The 24137-nt window shown below is 45.4% G+C and overlaps 1 protein-coding gene across 2 annotated transcripts; it reads right to left on the bottom strand.

Annotated features, from left to right (window-relative positions):
* Positions 1-838: 838 nt before the first annotated feature.
* On the bottom strand, positions 839-23485 carry LOC132207905 (utrophin-like). Of its 2 annotated transcripts, none has more exons than XR_009443981.1 (3): positions 23337-23485; positions 8800-9068; positions 839-4679 (listed from the first exon to the last, which is right to left on the bottom strand). XR_009443981.1 is itself a non-coding variant. In XM_059643731.1 (3 exons), exons 1-3 carry the CDS (start codon positions 16872-16874, stop codon positions 4533-4535), a joined length of 459 nt encoding a protein of 152 aa, XP_059499714.1. In that variant the 5' UTR covers positions 16875-16889; the 3' UTR covers positions 839-4532. The 2 variants fall into 2 exon arrangements, 1 of the variants encoding a protein (XP_059499714.1); XM_059643731.1 differs by lacking the exon at positions 23337-23485 and adding an exon at positions 16832-16889.
* Positions 23486-24137: the final 652 nt, after the last annotated feature.

Below are 24137 nucleotides of genomic sequence, written 5' to 3'. Positions count from 1 at the left end.
CAAGAAATCTCTTTGTATATGTACAATGTCACAACTGCAGTTGCCTTCTGTCCAGCTGCATATCAAATAAACAAATAAAGCATTGGACTTTGGCTCCACCCAACAAACCAAAGACCTCTCTTAGACATACAACAAAACTATTTACATACATGTGAGACACGGGGAGGGTCCGAGGACTGAATGGACCCCCATTTACCTTCAGCAGGAAAATCTCAGTGGTCCTTTCCGACTGTGCCTCGGCAGCAGCAGCCCCATCGTCCCAGTTATGCCCCAAGCTTTCAGTGCATCAGTGGTAGCAGGACGGCCAACCTCTCACTCTTTCCCAGTGGGGTCTACATGTTAATTACTCCGGGAAGCGTTTCTGTATGAGCCTGGCCTGATCTACACATCTCCCAGGAACTATATGGTAACTGTAAACAGTCTTAAAGTGAGCCCGATTGATTCACCCTCCTATCAGTGACTTGCCAATGATGATTGCCTGTTTCATAATCAGTCCAGTCTCATCTACTCTTCCTCTGAGTGAATCCTTTCTGTCCTCTTCCATTCAGCCCGTGCCTGGGAGAATGCAGCCAGATTCCCCTTCAGGCTGCATTTCATTCTCCTCACTGTCTCGGTGCTGCCACAGACATCACCTGTCTCTCCATTTCCCTCTGTAACAGTTCTTGTGAAACCCATCCCCCTCCCCGCCCCACCTTCCAGCTGCAATGTTGGAATATCACCACATTGGGCATTGCCATTAATGCTCCAGCTCATTCAAATTTCTTCACAAAACAGAAACACAACTCATCAACAAGACTAAGTGGCAGGCAAATGAGATACATCATACATCTAAAAGCAGTTTGTTGTTCAAAAGTGGAACTAACTTTAATTTGTATGCGTATAATAGAATCAGGAAGAATAATACATATATAGCATGCAACTCATTTCACTGAACACATTTGTGCAAATAAATGATATCTCTGCAGTTCAAACAATTCCAACAGCATAACATTAGAGACAGAGCATTTGGAAATGATACAGAAATTTCAGATACGAATGATTTAAAGAGGAGGACAGATTAAGATCGGGGAAACTGAACAGGGTGTACACACAAAAATCCATTTCGCAATTGGAATGCCTCATTCAGGCAATTACATCTCTCTCCCTCAGTCTCAAATGGTCTTCTTCCCATTCGATTTTCTTCCACTCTCTGAGCCACCCCCAATAAGCAGTTCCCTTCCCTCCCCAGTTTAGCCTCATGCCTTCCTTTGCACTGGTATGTAATGGTACCTTTCTAGTACATGTTTGATTTTCGATGAACACACCGCACTGGTTTGTGACCAGGTCGGCCAGTTGAACCTCACAGAATATGAGTTGCCTGACTGGTCCACATTAACAGCCCAAATCAGGGAGCCCTGACTGACAGCTAAGTCGTGTGAGGGTCAGAGATGCTGACACCCTGGCAACTATCTCTGAATGAGGCAGTGCTAAAGTTGAAGACAGTTCATTTGTAAATAAAAGTTGAATTGGAGATCGACACTGGCCTCAGTGTATTTAAAATACATCTCCAGCACTGGGTTTGAATATTATTGTTATCCTTTTGTTATCAAACATCTCTGTGTGCAGTGCTCAGCAGGGTTATAACATGGAGATGTGGGAACAGGATTGTTTAGATTCCCTACAGTGTGGAAACAGGCCCTTTGGCCCAACAACTGCACACCAAACCTTGGAGCATCCCACCCAGACCCACGCCCCTGAACACTATGGGCAATTTAGCATGGCCAATCCACCTAGCGTGCACCTCTTTGGACTGTGGGAGGAGACCGGAGCACCTGGAAGAAACCCACGCAGACACAGGGTCAAGGTGCAAATTCCACACAAACAGTTGCCTGAGGCTGGAATTGAGCCTGAGTCCCCAGTGCTGTGAAGCTGCAGTGCTAATCACTGAGCCACCGTGCCGCCCCATATCGTGTTGCTTTTGCACAAACTTTGACAAAGAGGAAAGGCCACTGATAATGGCAAATGCTGGAGAATCCAAAATAACAAAGTGTGGAGCTGGATGAACACAGCAGGCCAAGCAGCATCTCAGGAGCACAAAAGCTGACATTTCAGGCCGAGACCCTTCATCAGAGAGGGGGATGGGAGAGGGAAGTGGAATAAATAGGGAGAGGGGGGGAATGCGGACCGAAGATGGAGAGAAAACAAGATAGGTAGAGAGGAGAGTACAGGTGAGGAGGGAGGGAGGGGATAGGTCAGTCCAGGGAAGACGGACAAGTCAAGGAGGCAGGATGAGGTGGTCGGTCGGAAATGGAGGTGTGGCTTGAGGTGGGAGGAAGGGATGGGTGAGAGGAACAACAGGTTAGGGAGGCGGAGACAGGCTGGGCTGCTTTTGTGATGCAGTAGAGGGAGGGGAAGAACTGGGCTGGTTTTGGGATGCAGTTGGGGAGGGGGAGATTTTGAAGCTTGTGAAGTCCACATTGATACCATTGGGTTGCAGGGTTCCCAAGCGGATGAGGAGTTGCTGTCCTTGCAACCTTCAGGTGGCATTATTGTGGCACTGCAGGAGGCCCATGATGGACATGTCGTCTAAGGAATGGGAGGGGGAGTTAAAATGGTTCGCGACTGGGAGGTGCAGTTGTTTGTTGCGAACCGAGCGGAGGTGTTCTGCAAAGCGGTCCCCAAGCCTCCGCTTGGTTTCCTCAATGCAGAGCGGGTCAGGAGTGAGGGAGCAGGTCACTGTGAGGGGGGTCAGGACTGCAGGGGCAACTCACTCTGAGCGGGTCAGCACGGAGGGGTAGGTCGCTGTGAGTGGGTCAGGACTGCAGAGAGAAGTCGCTGTGAGCTGGTCAGGACTGCAGGGGCTAGTCACTGTGAGCGGGTCAGGACTGCAGGGGCGAGTCAGTGTGAGCGGGTCAGGTCGCTGCGAGAGGGTCAGGATGGAGGGGGCAATTCGCTGTGAGCATCCCATTTCACTCTGTCACGGCATCCCATTTCACTCTGTCACGGCATCCCATTTCACTCCGTCACTGCATCCCATTTCCCACAGCCACTGCATCCATGCTGCGTGGTCCATGCTGTGTATAAATGTGGCATAAAATCCTTACTTGGAAGTTCATTTCCTCTTGTAATAACATGTGGCATCATTAGCATCCTTAATCACTTGCATTTAATCGGAAAGCCTGGTACAAACACCAGATAACATGACAGTCCTAACAGAATGCATTTTCCAATGATTTAAACATATAGTCATGTGTGTCTCAGTGAATAAAAATCCTCCTCATTTTACCCCAATTATATCTCATAATAAAGGGAGTATGTCTGAAAGTCGTCTCATCCGAAGGAAAACAGACTTGCTCCAGGAAAGCTGCTAAAATATATCAAGAAAAATATATATGAAATGATTCTAGAAATTTCTGCAACACAAAGATCAAAGGAAACAATAGTTTGATGAACACACTGTTAAGTGTTGCACTTACACATCACATTTTGGAAAACAAACCACACTGATTTTCTACTTCATAAAAAAAATTGTTCCAAGTCTTCATTATGCAGCACTGCAGTGAACTGAAAAGGTGTAGACTTTTAACCTGCATAGAAAGCATGTGCAGAAGTTAAAACAAAAAAAAAGCCACTTCTGTCCTAAAAAGACAATATTATATTACAAAAGGCCAGGGAAGTTGGAGAATGCAGCATCATGCTTCCTGCAGAGATCAAGTTTTGTCTGTGTTGGAAAAAACAAAAGAACTGTGGGCACTGTAAATCAGCAACAAAAGCAGAAGTTGCTGGAAAAGCTCAGCAGGTCTGGCAGCATCAGTGAAGAGTGAGATCTGAGGAAGGGTCACAGGACGCGAAACATTAACTCTGACATTGTCTACGTCATAGTGAGTTATGTCTATTGCTTCAGCAAAATCGAACCAACTCTGAATGAAAATCAATGCTGAAGAAATATCCAAAACATCCGCTGTCCCCGTTGTGGCTTCCTCTACATTGGGGAAACAATGCAGAGGCTTGGGGACCGCTTTTCAGAACACCTACGCTCAGTTTGCAATAAACAACTGCACCTCCCAGTCACTAACCATTTCAACTCCCCCTCCCATTCCTGAGAGGACACGTCCAACCTGGGCCTCCTGCAGTGCCATAATGACGCCACCCGAAGGTTGCAGGAACAGCAACTCATATTCTGCTTGGGAACCCTGCAGCCCAATGCTATCAGTGTGGATTTCACAAGCTTCCAAATCTCCTGTCCTCCCACTGCATCCCGAAACCAGCCCAGCTCGTCCCCGCCTCCCTAACCTATTCTTCCTCTCACCCATCCCCCCTCCCACCTCATGCCGCACCCCTATTTCCCCTCATCCCGCTCCCTTGACCTGTCCCGCCTCCCCAGACTGACCTATCCCCTCCCTGCCTCCCTACCCATACTCTCCTCTCCACCTACCTTCTCCTCCATCCATCTTCCATCCGCCTCCCCCTCTCTCCCTATTTAATCCAGAACCCGCACCCCCTCCCCATTTTCTGAAGGTGGTTCTCGGCCCGAAACATCAGCTTTTGTGCTCCTAAGATGATGCTTGGCCTGCTGTCTTCGTCCAGTTCCACACGGTGTTATCTCGCATTCTCCAGCATCTGCAGTTCCCATTATCTCTCCAAAACAAAGGCTGCTGTCTTTCAAAACCCAATCTCAGATTTTGCAGATAGTCCTTACCCTGAAAAAATACCAAATATGTATAAAGAGGAAAACTGGAGGTGAAACCATTCAAAAAATTTTCATTAGCATAATAAATGTTCAAACTGTAAAAGCAGGTTAAGCACCTGTATATAAGGAAACTTTAAACAGACACTTACAGCCAACAAATGAGAGAAATATCCATTTCTTGCTGGATTACCAATTTTGCTGTTGGGAAAATAGGCCTAGGCTTAGCAATGTACATTCAAACAAGATAGCCCCCTCTCAGAACTCAACACTCACAGTCGTAGAGTTCTGTTTTCACAGGTTGGCGTATAATAGCATCAAGCACAATACACCAAATCTTCTTTGGTACCTTTTCCTTCCATAAAACTGCTTTTAGTAGATGCGCACTGAATTCATTTTATACACGTTGAACAGTTGCTAAGTTCAAGAGGCCAGTTCCAGCACTTCGACTTGCATCTGCTTCATCATCAAAACAGAACAAAATAAAGACCCACTCTTTGTAAGTCAAGTTTTCCATTTTTAGTGACAAGGTGAAGTGCAAGAACTGCTCACTTGATGTTAAAATCTCCTAAATATGTACCTATATATTTCAATTCTGTGAAATATGTGGAATGAGTTCGAGAGAAGGATTAATTTTCTTGTGCTGGGAGAGATCTGGGACAGATAAAATAGGTTGAATGGCCTCCTCCCATGCTAAAAATGTCCATAACTGTTCTTGGCCCTGCTAAATTGAAGTGGCCATCCTTTCATTCTGACTGTGAGACGCAGCATGTTACGATAGATGGTACAATGAAGAAATCCTTTGTTATTAATGAATTTTTCAGCACTAGGCATTCTTCCGAAGTCAAATGTTCGACATATGCCTGTTGCACTGACTTGGTTCCAAACAGTTATAATGTGGAGGTGCTGGTGTTGGACGAGGATGGACAAAGTCAGAGCTCACATGACATCAGGTTATAATCTGACAGGTTTATTTGAAATCACACAAGCTTTCGGAGTGCAGTCCCTTCATCAGGTGCGGTCAGGGAGGAAAACACACAGTCACACAATTGATAAGCAGACAGATCAAAACATCATACAACTGGTGTGAGTGGAGTGTCAGATAATAAGTCTTCATCCAGGATGTTTGTTTGTTTGCAGATATTTTGTTGAAGAAACACACAACTTGTAGTTACAGTCAGTGTGGTATCTTATAAATTCTTGCTTTTGAAATAAAGGTGAAAACTCTAAGACAGATTCTGAACACAAGCCTCTAAACTACAAGTCAGAGTCTGACCTGAGATGTCACCTTTTGTACATTCCTGTTGCGCTGCCTGATTATCATGACAACACAGCACTGACATGGACTTTATAAACGCTTTACTTGCCTCTAACACTCTTGGTCACCTGTATAGAGTTATTATCTGACACTCCACTCACGCCAATTCTATGATCTTTTGATCTCTCTGCTTATAAGCTCTCTCTCTCTGTGGTCACCTCACTAACTGCACCTGATGAAGGGGCTGCACTCCAAAAGCTTGTGTGATTTCAAATGAACCTGTTGGACGACAAGCTGGTGTCATGTGACTTCTGACTTCAAACAGTTATAGAATGTGTTTTCAATCCTACCGTGACTTGACAATAAGTCAACTTCTTAAAATTTATAAAATGAGAATGTCAAGTGAAGTATGTCTAACCTTGAGCATTTAAAAAAGGAAATATTACAACCATAGTATAGTCAGACAGTAAAGACAGAAGGAATGATTGAATCGACTGTGTCTGACACCACACAATTAATCCCCCTTATGGAAGAAAGGTTGGCTGTGTTCTCTTTCTTCAGGAACATCCAGCTAATACCACCTTACCACTGCTTGTTTTATTCATCTGGTGTTCCATCTAATTCCTTGCAGTCTTGGTCAAACCTTCATGTAATTTATTTAAATTTTCAATGAAATAAATTTAACTTAAAATTCCACAATTTTAACATTTCCTTTTAAGGTTTGAACGGTTCAGTTCGTACAGTGCACATGTTGTGTTAATAATTGGAGAAGATGGTGGAAAAATCAAGATATATTGACAAGTAAACAAATGGCTAACTTCTGTTTCCTTGTCAGTAATGCCTTTTGAACAGAACATAAAGTTGCGCAACTATGTAGAGATAACAATTTAAAACTGGGAAGACCACTTTGTGGTCCCCACACCAATCTCTATTCACTACCTACTGATTGCATTACTCCGCCTTGGCAACAATGTAATATTACGCTTGTCTCAGCACAACCTTGGCATCTTGTTTATCCCATGATGAACGTCCAACAACACATTCATGCAATCCCTCAAGCTGTCTCTTTACACCTTTTCAATCCTGCCTACCTGTCTCTTGTCTTGGCTCATTAGCAGTGAAACCTTCATCTGGAACTACTTCACTTCTGGACCTGACAATTCCAATGCATTCCCTGTTGGAGTCCCACATTTGCCCATTGAAAACTTGACGTCGTCTAAAACTCCACTGCCCGAGTCTCACCTTGAACCAAATCCTATTCTCTGTACTTTCTACCTGACTGACACTATTAACGGTAATTTTATTAAATTCTCATTTTTGTTTCCAAATCGTTCCTTGGCTATGCCTATGGCTATTTTGGTAATCTCCACCAGTCCAACCATACTTCAGGATATCTGCACTCGTCTAATTATGTCCTCTTGCCCACTCTTGATTTCAAACGGCCCACTACTAGTTGCCAAACATTTAATTGTGTCGGCTTCAAACCCAACAAGAGACTTCCTGCACCTTCAGCGAGCAAACTCACATCCAGAACCTCAACCCAAGCAACAAATCTTCTCAAAACTCGCTAACTTCCTACACATCTTAGCCTCTGTACGTTTCCTCTTTTAAGGCACTTTTTAAAACAATCCTCTTTCATCAAGCTCTTGATCGTCAAAACTAAGAACTTAATAAGGCTCAGTTGTATTCTGGGATCGTGAATACTCCTTTCAGACGCCTTCAAAGTTTCCCTCCATTAAAGAGATTTTATAAGTGGTTGAAGTCATTGCCAAGCAGAGGGGGACGAATTGGGGAGTTACTTCAAAGAGCTATGATATGCCAAACGACCTCCTTCCACACTGGCCAACTCTGATTCTACAAAAACAAAAATGATTTTCAGACTTGGGAAGATCCCTCAAAAATGTCACAAGTAACCAGCTTATGGGCAGAGTCGAGCTGCTGAGATGATAGACCAGGATTTAGGGGTACCAGGAGTGATAATATGCTGAACACAATCAAATTTTGAGGTTGTAGAATGATGTGGTCTTCATCATTTTTGACACTTTGACCATTTTCCTTCCTTTCCACAGAACAAGTCAAATAGCGGCAGCACAATGTTGCATGGACGCTCGAGCCTGCTCCACCGTCAATGATGATTGTGGCTGGTCTTCCACATCAATTAAACTTTTGCTCATATCTCGTCCTCTGCTCAAAACATCGATCTATTCACGTGCAGTATCCCTCTCGCTAACTTAATGAGAATTCATTCCAATCACTGAACTCCGAACGCAGACCCACCCCAGGTCAAAAAATTCAGCTGAGATCAGGAACTGATCTCGCCTGTATGGCTGAGCTGGCTTTTAAAAAGTTTGCCAGTGAGAGAGTCTCAGTGAGAAACATTCATTAAAAAAAATAATTGCATGGATTGCTCTCCAATCCTAAACTCTATTCAAATTCAGTTGGCTGAACGGTTGGTTTTTGATGCAGACTGATGCCCTGCAGAGAGGGCTCAATTGCCATACCAGTGAGCTTACCACAAAGGGTCTTCGCCTCAACCGCTCTACTTGACTGAGGCGTGGTCATCTTCAGGTTAAATCATAACCAGTTGTCTCTCTCCAAGGAGTCGCCAAATGGCGTGCAAAGACTTTACCTTTAACCCTGATAACATGGCAACAAGCAGATAACTCAGCTGATGTCACTGACTAATAAAATCCTCAATTATACTGATATTCATGTTGTGATATCATCAGAAGGCATGCTCAACTAAGTTTTAATTTGCAAATTAAGTTAACAACCATTCAATCAATATTACTGAAGTACTCATATTACTGATCGTCTCCATACAACATTGTGGTTACATCTGTTCATAAGTGAAGTGTAATGTAATTGCACTTACTGTGGTTTTATCAATGTGATCCTGCAATGAGTCAATAAGCAGGTCACCCACAGGTTGCCAATCAGTGTGGACCCCCTCAGCTGTTATCACATGAGCCTCAAGATCATCCAGAGCTTTCTGCAGTTCTTGAAGTTTCTCCAACGCCTTTTCCACCTGTTTCTGCCAGTTGCTTGCACGGGTTTTCAATTGCTCCCAATTTTCCTTCACTTCTGTTGACTGTTTGCGGACAGCTTTGGCAATTCTCTGGGCTCTCTCTTCCGGGGTAGGTTCTGTAAATATGAAATGCAAATAATTTATCAACTATTCATGATTTTGATCGATAGATTTTCTTTCGAAACCATTTTCCTTTAAAAGGTCTCTCTGGACTTTCTCCTGAAATTGGGATATATATTATAAGACTGAAGCACATCAATGATAAATTCTGTAATCAGCTAGCAGGTCGTCGAGTCATTAACAGATAATCACAGAGAACCAACACAAAGCCAAATAAAATTCCGCAGATATTTGAAATTTGTCACTACCAAGGAAGCTTTAAAAAAGGAAAAGGATTACTGACGAAATGGGTACAATTCTCAACAAAAGATTTGAAAAATCCTTTCAGTGTATCTTTCGTAGCTATGAGACAAACATCCAACACAAACCAACTTTCATCTTTCAGGACTGGCAAGTTAGAATGATAAACCCAAAGTCTACCCTGCACAGTTCTCTCTAGAACTCACTTCATGAGGTTGTTAAGAGATGTAGAGATACCAAAGTGCGCAGCTGGATGAACACAGCAGGCCAAGCAGCATCTTAGGAGCACCAAAACTGACATGTTGGGCCGAGACCTTTCATCAGAAAAGGGGGAGGGGGAGAGAGTTCTGAAATAAATAGCGAGAGAGGGGGAGGCGGATCAAAGATGGATAGAGGAGAAGTTAGGTGGAGAGGAGACAGACAACTTAAAGAGGTGGGGATGGAGCCAGTCGAGGTGAGTGTAGGTGGGGAGGTAGGGAGGGGATAGGTCAGTCCGGGGAGGACGAACAGGTCTCGGGGGCGGGAAGAGGTTAGGAGGTAGGAAATGGGGGTGGGGTTTGAGGTTGCAGGACAGGATAGGTGGGCTGGTTTTGGATGCAGCCGAGGGGAGTGTGCAGCGGATCAGGGAGTCACCTGAGGGTGGTGGGAAAAACGTCTTTGGTGGTGGGGTCGGATTGCAGATGGCAGAAGGGTCGGAGGACGAGGCATTGAATCCGGAGGTTGGTGGGGTGGTACGCGAGGGCGAGGAGGGCACTGTTTTGGTAGTTATTATGGGGAGCGAGTGTGAGGGATGAGGTGTGGGAAATGCGGGTGACACGGTCGAGGGCGTTTTTGACCACTGAGGAGGGGGAAGTTCCGGTCCTTGAACAACCCTCAACAGTTTCTCTTTCAATTCCTCCCACTTCCAACAGACAAACGGGGTGGCCAGGGTAGCCACATGGGCCCAAGCGATGCCTGCCTCTTTGGAGGTTACATGGAACGCTCCCTCTTCCGTACCTACACTGGCCCTCAACCCCACCTCTTCCTCCGTTACATTGATGACTGTATCGGCACCGCCTCGTGTTCCCACAACGGGCTCTAACAGTTCATCCACTTCACCAACACCTTCCTCCCGAACTTGAAGTTAACCTGGACAATCTCTGATACCTCTCTCTCCTACCTGGACCTCTCTATTTCCAACCACTGAGAAACAAATATCCATTTCAAGTCCACCAATTCCCACAGCTACCAAGAATACACCTCCTCCCACCATATTCCCGCAACACTTCATCCCCAATTCCCCATTCCTTTGCCTCTGCATCTGCGCTCCCAGGATGAGGTATTCTATTCCTGTATATCTCAGATGTCCTCATTTTTCAAGGACCACAACTTGCCCCGCTCTGTGGTTGATAACGCCCTCGACCGTGTCTCCAGCATTTCCTGCAACAAATCCCTCTCACCCCACCCCACAACAACAACCAAAACAAAGTCTCCCTCGTCCTGACGTACCACCCCACCAACCTCCGGATACACCGCAGCATCCTTCGAAACTTGCAGATTCTCTGGGAGGCCACGGAGGAGGAGGCGGAGCCTTTGGCCTTGATCTTTGAATCCTCATTGTCTACAGGTTTCGTACCAGAAGGCTGGAGGGTTGCAAATGTTGTGCCCTTGTTCAAAGAGGGCAGTAGAGATGCCCCAGGTAATTACAAACCCAGTGAGCCTTACGTCTGTTGTAGGAAATGTTTTGGAAAGGATTATAAGAGATAGGATTTATAATCATCGAGCAAGCACCAATTTGATGGGAGATAGTCAACATGGATTTGTCAAGGGCAGGTCGTGTCTCACAAGCGTCATTGAGTAATTTTGGAAGGTGACCAAGCACGTGGATGAGGGTCGGGCAGTTGACGTGGTGTACGTGGACTTCAGTGAAGCCTTCGATAAGGTTCCACATGGTAGGCTATTGGAGAAAACATGGAGACATGGGATTGAGGGAGATTTAGCAGGTTGGATTAGAAACTGGCTTTGGCTAAGGCGGCAACCAGTGGTGCTTGATAGAAAATATTCAGCCTGGAGTCTGGTTCCTAGTGATGTGTCTCAAGGATCTATTTTGGGATCACTGCTGTTTGTCATTTTCATAAGTGACTTGGACGGAGGCATTGGTAGATGGGTTAGTAAGTTTGCAGCTGACACTAAAGTCAGTGGAGTGGTGGACAATGTGGAAGAATGTTGCAGGTTACCGGTAGACTTTGGATGAACTGCTGAATTGGGCGGAAAGGTGGCAGATGGAGTTCAATGCGGATAAATGTGAGGTGATTCACTTTGGGATGAATAATAAGAAGGCAGAATATTTGGTCAATGGAAAGATTCTTGGTCGTGTTGCTGTGCAGAGGGTGTCCATCTATGTCGATCCCTGAAAATTGCCATCCAGGTTGATAGTGCTGTGAAGAAGGCTTACGGTGTTTTAGGTTTTATTGGCAGTGGGATTGAGATCCAGAGCTGTGATGTCATGCTGCAACTGTCCAAAAAGCTGGTGCGGTCTCATTTGGAATATTGCGTTCAGTTCTGGTCGCCCCATTACAGGAAGGATGCGGAAGCATTGGAAAAGGTGCAGAGGAGATGTTGCCTGGTCTGGAGCGAAGGTCTTCTGAAGAAAGGCTGAGGGACTTGGGTCTGTACTCATTGGAGAGAAGGTGGTTCAGAGGGGATTTAATAGAGACATACAAGATGACAAGTGGATGAGATCGGGTGGACAGTGAGGGTCTTTTTCCGAGGATGATGACATCAGCTTGTATGAGGGGGCACAGCTAAACAGTGAGGGGTAATAGATTTGAGATAGATGTCAGAGGCAGGTTCTTTACTCAGAGAGTGGTAAGGATGTGGAACCCCCTGCCTGCCAATGCAGGTAGCTCAGCCACATTAGGGGCATTTCAACAGTCCTTGGATAAGCATATGGATGATAATGGGATCGTGTCGGGGGGATGGGCTTAGATTAGTTCACTGGTCCATCCAGATCATCGCAATGGGCAAAAAAGCACACCGTTGTCTCTACTTCCCAGGAGGCGAAGGCAATTCCATGCGTCCACAAGGGCAACTTTCACTGATGTACCACAGAAAGCATCCTATCTGGATGCATATCACAGCACGGTTCCTCTAGCAAAACAATCCCTAATTATTATGCTCCTGCCTTTCTTCTTCCAGGCAGAATTGGTTCTGCTTTGTCATAACTATATTGGGAGAAAATCCACGCTCAGTCTAAGTTAATTCTTCCAACAATTCAGATACCATGGAAGACTGAGAAAATAGTGGGTGTGTGTGGGAGAGAGAGAGAAAGAGAGAGACAGACAAAGCCAGAGGGGTTGCTGGGGGGTGGGGGGGGGGGGGTGGGGGTGGGTGGAGACAGAGAGAGAGAGAGAGAGAGAGAGAGACAGAGAGAGCGCGAGAGAGACAGAGAGAGCGAGAGAGAGACAGAGAGAGCGCGAGAGAGACAGAGAGAGCGCGAGAGAGACAGAGAGAGCGCGAGAGAGACAGAGAGGGCGCGAGAGAGACAGAGAGAGCGCGAGAGAGACAGAGAGCGCGAGAGAGGCAGAGAGAGCGCGAGAGAGACAGAGAGAGCGCGAGAGAGACAGAGAGCGCGAGACAGAGAGAGACTGTGAGAGAGAGAGAGAGAGAGAGACAGACAGACAGACAAACAGAATAGGCTACAGAATGTGAGAGTGTGTGAGCGCCTGCATCAGGCAGTGAGAGAGATGTTGCTGAGGTGGAGATAGTTGAGAGTGTCGATCACCAACAATCTCTCCTGGTCCACCCAGATCGTCGCAATGGGCAAAAGCGCACACCAATGTCTCTATTTCCCCAGCAGGCTAAAGTAATTCGGTGTGTCCACAAGGTCAACTTTCATTCATGTACCAGAGAAAGCATCCTATCTGGATGCATGTCACGGCATGGTTTGGCAACAGCTTTTCCTAAGACCACAAGAAACTACAGAGTCATGAACACAGCATAGTCCATCATGCAAACCAGCCTTCCATTCGTTGATTCCACCTTTACTTCCTGCTGCCTCGGGAAAGAAACTGACATAATCAAAGGCCCTTCTCACCCGCCAATTACACTCTCTTCTCCCTTTTTCTGAAGGGAAGGTGTCAACAAGTTTGTATACATGTGTGAAAAGATTCAAGAACAGCTTCTTCACCGCTGTTATTCGACATCTGAATAGGACACTGAAAAGTTTAAATCTAATTTTGATCTCGCTCTCTGTGCATCTTCTCTGCAGCTGTCGCTATGTTCCATTTCACTAATGCGCCTTGTATGGTATGATCTGTCTATACTGCATGCAGAAGAAAACTTGTCACTGTACTTGGGCACATGTGACAATGACGACTCAAATCAAATTGACTGTGTGCAAGAGAGAGGTGAGTGTATGATTGTGTTCAAGAGTGCAAAGACAGTGCATGAAAGCGTGAGTGTGCGCATGACAGAATGTGTGTGCCAGTGACTGTGCTCAAGAGTGTGTGAAAGAGAGTTAGCACAAGAAGGGAAGTGTTACAGCATGCATGAGGGAGTGAGAGTGTCTCTAAGAGTGAGTGAGCTTGACAGCAAGCGAATTTGCAAGTGTAAGTGTGTGAGGGAGAGATTTGTGGTAGTGTGTGTGTACTTGAGAGTAACAGCATTGGCAAAAGATCCTGCGACAGTGCATGCAAGTGTGCCACAGAATGTGTGCAAGACCGTGTACGACTGTGTGGCGGTATGGACTATGAATGAGTGAGAATGTGACAGAGTGTGTTTGTGAGAGACTGTGTTCCTGACTTTTTTTTTGTGTGTGTAGTGTGTTTGTGCATGAGGGACAGGATATGCATGTGCAACATCGTGTGACTGTGAACTTCTGTTTGTGCCTGTGAGTGAAGTGATGGGGGAGAACAGGGAGAGGAGAGATAAAGACTGAGAGAGAGAGGGAGCATGAGAGAGAGATGACATGAGGAATTAGAAATGATGAGTGGTCAATACCTGGAGGAAAAAAAGAACAGCGTCTGTGCGTTAAGAGAAGCCGCTGGATCTGATATGGAGGCTATTGTTTTATTGATTGAACTGAATGAAAAGCAAGTGTCACCTCTCAGTGTCAGGGGACAGGAGATGTGCATCAGAGAAGGAGATATAGTCAGCCTCGTTAGAGACAGCAGACAAGTTGCAAATGCATAGAAACTGACATGAAAGCTTTCTTGTCAATATGTAAAGAGGTGAGACAAATATGACGAGTTAATATTGTACCTTTGCGCTCAGTAAAATTATAGAATCATGAATCAGAGAATCCATACTGTGTGGAAACAGGTCCGTCAGCCCAACATGTCCACACTGCCCCTCACAGCATCCCACCCAGACCCATCCACCTATAACTCACCTAACCGACACATCACTGAACACCTTGGGAAATTTAGCATGGCCAATCCACCGACCTTGCACATCTTTTGACTGTGGGAGGAAACTCGAGCACCCGGAGAAAACCCATGCAGGCACATGGAGAATGTGCAAACTCCACACAGAAAGTCACCAAAGGGTGGAATTGACACAGCAGTGTTAACCAGAGCCACTGTGCTCTATATTATGCTCATTAAGCTGCAAGCATTTTTTTTTTAAACGCAAGGAAACGTACCATCGTCACATAATCCAAGAGGTTTCAATCTTCTGTCAGCTTTGAGAACTTTATCCATATCCACTAGGACAAGGTGATGTTAATGGTGTGAGACCGGTTAGTATGCAGCAGCTCGTCATGCAAAAAAATTAACGGCACTTTCATTGCTTTTTTCCGAGGGGCGCAACAGAAAGACAAGAACATGAAAAAATCCTGAAATCTTTGTCCAATTTCAATCTCCAAGGGCCCATCCATTCCTCAAAAGTCATAACCAAACTGAACATGGGCCTCCTGCAGTGCCACAAATGATGCCAAACGAAGGTTGCAGGAACAGCAACTCATATTCCGCTTGGGAACCCTGCAGCTCAATGGTATCAATGTGGATTTCACAAGCTTTAAAATCTCCTCTCCCCCCACTGCATCCCAAAACCAGCCCAGTTCGTCCCCGCCTCCCTAAACTGTTCTTCCTCTAACCTATCCCCTCCTCCCACCTCAAGACCCACCTCCATTTCCGACGTACTAAACTCATCCTGCCCTCTTGACCTGTCCGTCCCCCCCCGGGCTGACTTATCTGCTCCCTACCTCCCCACCTATACTCTCGTCTACGGTTTCCATCCCGGCCTTTTTAAGTCGCGTGTCTCCTCCCCACCGATCTTCTCCTCTGACCGTCTTCGATCCGCCTCCCCCTCGCTCCCTATTTATTTCAGAACCCTCTCCCTATTCCCCTTTTCTGATGAAGGGTCTCCACTCGAAACGTCAGCTTTTGTGCTCCTAAGATGCTGCTTGGCCTGCTGTGTTCATCCAGCTCCACACTTGATTCTCCGAGGGAGTGGTGGAGGCTGGGAAAATTACAACATTTGTGAGGCATCTGGAAGGGGATATAAATGAGGGGGGTTAAGATGGCTATGTAGCAAACGCAGGAAAATGGGACTGGATTAGTTAGGATATCTGGTTGACATGGACAAGTTGGACCAAAGGGTCCATTTCCATATTCTACAGCTCGATGACTCTACTTTATTTGGTAAGTTGGATTCAGAATGGGCTGAGTTGGCAGGAAGCAGAAGGTTATGGTTGATCCATGTTTCGTGACTGAAAGTCTGTGTCCAGTGAGGCTCTCCAGGGATTATTGTTCGAGCGCTCACTGCTGTGCTATATCAGAATGATTTAGACTTAAATGTTTCGAGGGGTGATCACTAAGTTTGTGAAACATATGAAAATCGCTGAGATGGTAACTTGTGATGAGGAGAGCCCAGGATTGCAGGGTGATGAAAACAGGCAGGTCAGATTGATTTGTGTGGCAAATGGAAATTAATCTGAACACACACGAGGGGGTGCACTTGCGAACTACACACACGGCGAGGGAATTCACCAAAATCCATCAACAGCATTTTCCAACTCACGACCACTTCCATTTAGAGGGACAAGGGCAAAAGTAAGATAGGATTCCTGTGTGACAACCCTGCATTTCGCTCTGTCATGACATTGAGAGTACCCACAGCACATCGGCAACAGCTGTTCAAGTACTAAGCTCCCACCACCTTCTCTCTACTCGCATAATTGAATTCTGTTAACTAAATCATAGAACTCTGTTTTTGGAACACTAATTGGGCCATCGTTATTAAATCGAAAATTATTGAAAATGCTTCAGAACTTGGAATTTGCCTGTGAAGGCAGGCTTTTGTTTTTAAAACTCTTCCATTCAAATTAAAATGCAACACACACTCACAACGCATTGCTGCAGCAGCCAGGACATTATATTTCAAATCCTAGAGTAAAAGAACGCTCCACAGCCGATTGGAATCAGCTCAATGCTGCAGCCCAATGACTTGAATTTTTTGAAACAGCATAGCCTGGGTTAGAGATCGTTTCAAGTCTTGACAGACCACCAAAACTGCCTGCAACATCAAGTTAATGTACCTTGGCTCGTTCTAGAAATGTAACGCATCATCTTTGAATTCATTTCCGAAATGTTGACAGCACTGGGCCTAGTTGCCCTCGAGAAAGTCAGGATGAGCTAGCTTCTTGAAACACTGCAGTCAATTTTGTGTAACTAGATTCACAATCCTGTTAGGAAGTCAGTTTCATGATTTTAACCATGAAGGAACTGAGATATATTTCAGTTTCAGGATCATCAGTAGCTTGAATAGGAACATCCTGCTGATGGATCCCCATTTACCTCTCGTTCTTGTCCTTCTAGTTACCAAATATCATCGTTTAAGACGACATGGCCAATAGAAATAGGTCCTTTGACCTGATCCTCCATCCAATAGGATAATGGTTCATGTCACACTCTGCATACCCACTTTGCTGTCCTTTCACCGTTACCCTTGAACCCCCAAAACTTGCCAAGAATGCATTTATCTCAGTCCTATGCGTGCTTTTGGACTTTTCCATCATAGATATCTATTGGTCAGGAGTTCCAAAGACACTCAGCGCTCTGAAAGAAGAAATTCCTTCTTATCTCATTTGTAAACTGGTGCATCTTTATTTTGAGATAATGGGAACTGCAGATGCTGGAGAATCCAAGATAACAAAATGTGAGGCTGGATGAACACAGCAGGCCAAGCAGCATCTCAGGAGCACAAAAGCTGACGTTTCGGGCCTGGACCCTTCATCAGAGAGGGGGATGGGGTGAGGGTTCTGGAATAAATAGGGAGAGAGGGGGAGGCGGACCCAAGATGGAGAGAAAAGAAGATAGGTGGAGAGAGCATAGGTGGGGAGGTAGGGAAGGGATAGGTCAGTCCAGGAAGACAGACAGGTCAAGGAGGTGGGATGAGGTTAGTAGGTAGATGGGGGTGCGGCTTGGGGTGGGAGGAAGGGATGGGTGAGAGGAAGAACAGGTTAGGGAGGCAGAGACAGGTTGCACTGGTTTTGGGATGCAGTGGGTGGAAGGGAAGAGCTGGGCTGGTTGTGTGGTGCAGTGGGGGGAGGGGACGAACTGGGCTGGTTTAGGAAGGCGGTTGGGGAAGGGGAGATTTTGAAACTGGTGAAGTCCACATTGATACCATTAGGCTGCAGGGTTCCCAGGCGGAATATGAGTTGCTGTTCCTGCAACCTTCGGGTGGCTGGCATCATTGTGGCACTGCAGGAGGCCCATGATGGACATGTCATCTAAAGAATGGGAGGGGGAGTGGAAATGGTTTGCGACTGGGAGGTGCAGTTGTTTGTTGCGGACTGAGCGGAGGTGTTCTGCAAAGCGGTCTCCAAGCCTCCGCTTGGTTTCCCCCATGTAGAGGAAGCCACACCGGGTACAGTGGATGCAGTATACCACATTAAGCAGAGGTTCACCTGCACATCTGCCAATGTGGAATGTCATCTTGGGGCCTGGGATAGGGGTGAGGGAGGAAGTGTGGGGGCAAGTGTAGCATTTCCTGCGGTTGCAGGGGAAGGTGCCGTGTGTGGTGGGGTTGGAGGGCAGCGTGGAGCGAACAAGGGAGTCACGGAGAGAGTGGTCTCTCCGGAAAGCAGACAGGGGTGGGGATGGAAAAATGTCTTGGGTGGTGGGGTCAGATTGTAGATGGCGCAAGTGTCGGAGGATGATGCGTTGTATCCGGAGGTTGGTGGGGTGGTGTGTGAAAACGAGGGGGATCCTCTTGGGGCGGTTGTGGCGGGGGCGGGGTGTGAGGGATGTGTTGCGGGAAATGCGGGAGACGCGGTCAAGGGCGTTCTCGACCACTGTGGGGGTAAGTTGCGGTCCTTGAAGAACTTGGACATCTGGGATGTGCGGGAGTGGAATGCCTCATCGCGGGAGCAGAAGCGGCGGAGGCATTGGGAAGAGGGGATGGAATTTTTGCAGGAGGGTGGGTGGGAGGAGGTGTATTCCAGGTAGCTGTGGGAGTCGGTGGGCTTGAAATGGACATCAGTTACAAGCTGGTTGCCTGAGATGGAGACTGAGAGGTCCAGGAAGGTGAGGGATGTGCTGGAGATGGCCCACGTGAACTGAAGGTTGGGGTGGAAGGTGTTGGTGAAGTGGATGAACCGTTCGAGCTCCTCTGGGGAGCAAGAGGCGGCGCCGATACAGTCATCAATGTAACGGGGGATGAGGTGGGGTTCGGGGACTGTGTAGGTGTGGAAGAGGGACTTTTCCACCTTCGGTCCGCCTCCCCGTCTCTCCCTATTTATTCCAGAACCCTCACCCCATCCCCCTCTCTGATGAAGGGTCCAGGCCCGAAACGTCAGCTTTTGTGCTACTCAGATGCTGCTGGGCCTGCTGTGTTCATCCAGCCTCACATTTCATTATCTAACATCCTGGTAAATCTCTGTTTCTCTGTCATGCCTTGTCTTTCTAAATATTTTTGAGTCAACTCCAAATTTCGCCACAGTACATTCACCCCTTTCCTCAAAGTCATGAGTAAACAAGCTCAAGACCTGTGGTTCCTTCAGCGCTACCTCATTTCTTACCGACAAGCCAACCCTGTTATCTCTGTCCATTTTTATCAGTGCTAATGGGAACAGCAGATGCTGGAGAATCCACTTTAACAAAGTGTGGAGCTGTATGAACACAGCAGGCCAAGCAGCATCTCAGGAGCACAAATGCTGACGTTTACTGAAGTATAAGGGTCTCGGCCCGAAACGTCAGCCTTTGCGCTCCTGAGATGCTGCTTGGCCTGCTGTGTTCATCCAGCTCCACATTTGGTTATCTCTGACCATTTGCCTGTTCTTTCTATAGGACATGAATCATTGGATATTTACTTCCCAACAACAATGTCTCTGTGATACCCAGAGCGATCAATCTGCACCACAAACTCATTCACTTTGTTTCATACACTCCCTGCAATTAAATACAAGATCCTCAGTCCGCCATTTTCGGCCACCGTTCTTATCTGCTGCACCTGAAGTCAGAGTCCTGACCATTTCCATACTTTTGGTCCTATGACTTGCTCTGGAAACTTTGCTGAGCACTTACCAGCTTCTAACTTTTTCCATAATTTTCCATGCAACTGAACTCACCCGCTCCACACTTTTTATTTTAACGCTCTACCCCCGAGACCTAGCTCTGTCTTTTGCCAGGATACTTGTCCCCATATGATTCTTGTCGAGCCTATGCCACCAGAACAACTCCCTCCTTCCCCATACCCATGCCAATGTCCCATGAATTCAAACACATTTCTGCCATGCCACCATTTGAACAATGCATTTACATCTTGAATTTTCTTCACACTGTGCCAAATTGCTCAGATAAGAATGCAGAGATTACTACATTTCTGGTTCTGCTTTCTCACCTCAGCGCTCATAATCCCTCAGCAGAACCTCTTTCCTCTTTCTTCCATATCAATGGTACCTGTGTGGACCACGATAGCTGGATTTCTACTCCTCCCACTTCAAGTTCCTTTGTAGCCGAGATGGAATATCCTGAACCTGGGCACCAGGCAGGCAACACTACTTTCGAGACTCTCGATCCTCATCACAACGAACAGTGTTCATTCCCCAAACTATACTACCTCTGATTATAACTACATTACACTTTTTATCCCCTCCTGAATGTCCCCCCTGTAGCACAGTGCTACAGTCAGCTTACTCATCTTCCCTATACCCTGCACTCTCATCCACACACGAAGAAAGAATCTCAAAGCTGTTAGATAAGATCAAAGGCCAAGGTTCCATCTGCACTACATCCTGGATCCTTCCACCTGCCCTGTTCTTTGTCACACTCTCACGTCCCTGGCCACTGACCGAGTTTCAGCTAGTTAATCTAAGGTGTTTGACTGCCTCCTGAAGCACAGCATTCCCTGGTAACTCTCCCCCGCATGATTTGTTGATTGGTCAAAACTGAGGTTCTAGTTCATCAACCCTGAGCTGGAGTATGGGGTATGACCACTCCCCCGTCACGTAGGTATAAATCATCGTCTGGCCTGGCATCTCCATTTCAATTACTTCGATCTTAATTTGATTTAAAAACATTCTGGTCTTTTAGTTTGTAGCCTGTAAATATTTCTCCGACTTAGTTTCAATCTCAAAGTTCCCGATAATAGATTCTTAAACCACTAGCTATCACCAAACAAGGAGCCTGGTTCACCCTCTGGGTCCCTGATTCTGGCTTCAATTTACCCTGTTTCAAAATAAAATGCTAATGAACTAACAGGCAAAAAAAAAACAAGCAAATGGCACCTCTTACACTCTGCACAGACATGGCCACCAAAATATACATTCACTCTAGATGCGATCTCTCCTTCCAGAACATGCAAAGCATACTGATCCCTAGCAATACACGACCTTCAAAACCTCAGCTCTCAGCTTATTACTTTTGAGTACATTCTCAAATGCTTTCTCCAAGTCCAAACACAACACATTTACTGGCTTTCCTCTATTAATTCTCCTTCCAAAACTTCCTCCAAAAACCAAAACAATTAGCCAGACATAATTTCTCTTTCATCAGGCTATGGTGATTCTGTTTGATTAGATTATGACTTTCCAAATGTCCTGCTACTATTTTCTTCATCGCTGATTGCCACATATTTCCAACAATAGATGTTAGGATGGTTTGGTTGTAGTTATCTTCTTTTTGCCTCTCTCCTTTTTAAATAGGGATGTCACATCAGCATTTTTCCAGCCCTCAGATGCTTCTCTCGAATCTAAAACTTTTTGGGAAATTACAATCAATGCATACACCGACTCTGAAGCTCATTGTTTAGAATCTTAGAAAGTCAACCATCACGGCAAAGAGTCGAATCTGCTTTTACTCCATCAGATTGTCTACTGCTATTTCTCTCATGGTACTGATGGTGTGGTAGTGATGTGTTTAATTCCTCCCTGTATTCTGTAGTAATAAGGGGATCCTTGAAGTATCTTCCACTGTAAAGACTACCCTTTTCTCATTGTCGTTGTTCCTGGATTTAAAAATTAACCTGGCCATCTCAGCCGAGCATATAATTAATGGCATTACCTCTAAAACCTTTTCTGCTAAAGTGTTCAATAGATTGCTACAACCTGAAAGAACTAATTCTTCCCCTAAATTAATAGGCAACCAATTTGAAAATGTGGCCTCTGGTCGTAAAATCTTTCACAAATGGGAGTAATCTCTACAGATATACACCATCAAGCCTCTTAAGCATCTTAAATGTTGAAAAAATAAGATTTGTTTCAATCTTATAAACTCCAATGAATGTCGTCCCAGCCCGCCCAACATTCTTAAGCATAGCAATCCCCTCCGCCATTTCCGAAATCAACCCAGTCAACATGAGGTGTTCGGCCTATGCAGCATTCACTCTGTGGCCGTACACGACTTCTAAGTTACCATCCCGCTGCTACGACTCTACTTCTATTTACGATGCAGTCCTCTGTCCATCCGAACATACTGCCCTTGAACACATGGGCTCTTTTCTTTTGAGACACCTTATGAGCTGTACCTTATCAAATGCTTTGTTGAAATCTCAATGTACATCATCAACTGGTGGTCCTTTGTCAGTAATGTTTGTTTCCTTCTCAAAGCACTGTAGCAAGTTTGTCAAGTATTATTTCCCCTTTATAAAAGGATGTTAACTCTGTAGGATGTTATAGCACACTCAGTACCCTGTTATTTCATCTTTCATTGCCGGCATGAACATCTACCCAGGTTCACCTAAATTGGCAATACTGCCTTACTATTTTGTCTAAGTATCTTTGGAATAATAGTGTTATGTTCACAATCTTTCAATCCTCTGCGAATTTTCCACAATCTAAGGATTCTTGGAAGATTATCATCAGTGCCTCCATTGTAGCTGTCGCTGCATTGTTCAACATGAGAGGATACAACTCATCATACCCCTTAGATATTTTCTCTACTGATTGGAGTCATGTTTGGAATTCTGTGCAGTGACATTCACTTTTAACAGTTTGCTAAATACTACCACGAACAGAAATTGCGATCCAGCTGCAACTAAACTAAAGCTTTCAGCACGGAAGAAAGTCTTTCAATTCATTATGAACCGATTAACTCCTGAAAAGGGCAATACAATTTGCCTCAGTCCATAAATGTTCCTTCTCCAACATCCTGAGATGCATTATCTGTATTTCTTCAAATTTACCACAGAATCTGTTTCAATCACCCTTTCAGCAACACGCATGACAACAATTCGGCATTTTTACTCCCCCTGTAGCCTCCGTTGCACACGTGCATTGTTAGATGATTATTTATTTGTGGGCCTGCTTTTTTGCTCGAATGGAGAAAGGTAAATTTCTGTTCTTTTGTCATCAGAACTATTGCCTCCTCACTCTCATCTTCCTTGTTTTATCCTGTGCTGGAATATTTAATTTGTTGACATATCTGAAATATGTTGTTGAATGGATTGGGTTTTGTAACATTGCATTCCCCATAGACCATCCTGTTGCTTGTTCTAACAGTTATTATCTCGCAGAGTGGAAAATGCAGTTTGAAAGCAATGGAACGTTATCGATGAAGAACTTGATGCATAAATTGCTGCAATCTTCCAAACTACAAACTCACCTTCAATTCTTTCTCGGTCAGAGCATTATGCCGGCGCAAATGAATCGTGTTCTCAATGGGACTTCCAAAACCATGGAATTGAATTTGCACATTGATTTCTTCTTCCCTCTTCAGAAATGCAAACTAGCATCGTGATGAAGGCGATGATTGTGTCCTTCGATGAACGGAAAAGTGACTCTTAGATTCATGGAAATATTTCACTACTTCTATAAACATGAAAGGCAAACATTCTCCCTGCATATGACCCAGTCTCATTTTATCGTATCTTTCTGATTTTACATGCCACGGGACAATCATTGCAGTGTAACAGAAATGTTGATCATGGAAATTTATCACTGTTTTCATAAATAATGGCAAATTTTCAACATCTTGCAATTGTATGAAGGCTCAGTCTCATCACACCTCGCCTGCTGCACAAAGACATTCTTTCACTGCTTTGAATGTTAGGACTGAAACAAAACACAATCGTGATACAAATGCATCAACGCACTACTTTCAACAGGATCTGATATCCTTGCCCGGCACTGGAGGGGTTGCGGAGACTGGTGCGTGGATAAAGTCGTTCCTCTGTTCAAGCAGGAAAACAGGGACTTTCCAGGAAACTACAGACTGGTGAGTGTCTCATGTCTCAAAAGTATGGGCTAATAAGGGACAGCCAGCATGGTATTATGCGAGGCAGGTTATGTCTTACCAAGTCAGTTGAAGTTTTCAAGGAGGTGACAAGGGTGATCAATTCGGGTAGAACAGTTGATAACATATATACATGGATTTTACGAAGGTTTTCAATAAGGTCCCTCATGG

The sequence above is a fragment of the Stegostoma tigrinum genome, unplaced genomic scaffold (genome assembly GCF_030684315.1).
Source record: "Stegostoma tigrinum isolate sSteTig4 unplaced genomic scaffold, sSteTig4.hap1 scaffold_201, whole genome shotgun sequence".
Classification (NCBI taxonomy): domain Eukaryota; kingdom Metazoa; phylum Chordata; class Chondrichthyes; order Orectolobiformes; family Stegostomatidae; genus Stegostoma; species Stegostoma tigrinum.
The sequence above is the reverse complement of the archived record's forward strand: the minus strand, read 5'-3'. Positions and strand labels throughout refer to the sequence as shown.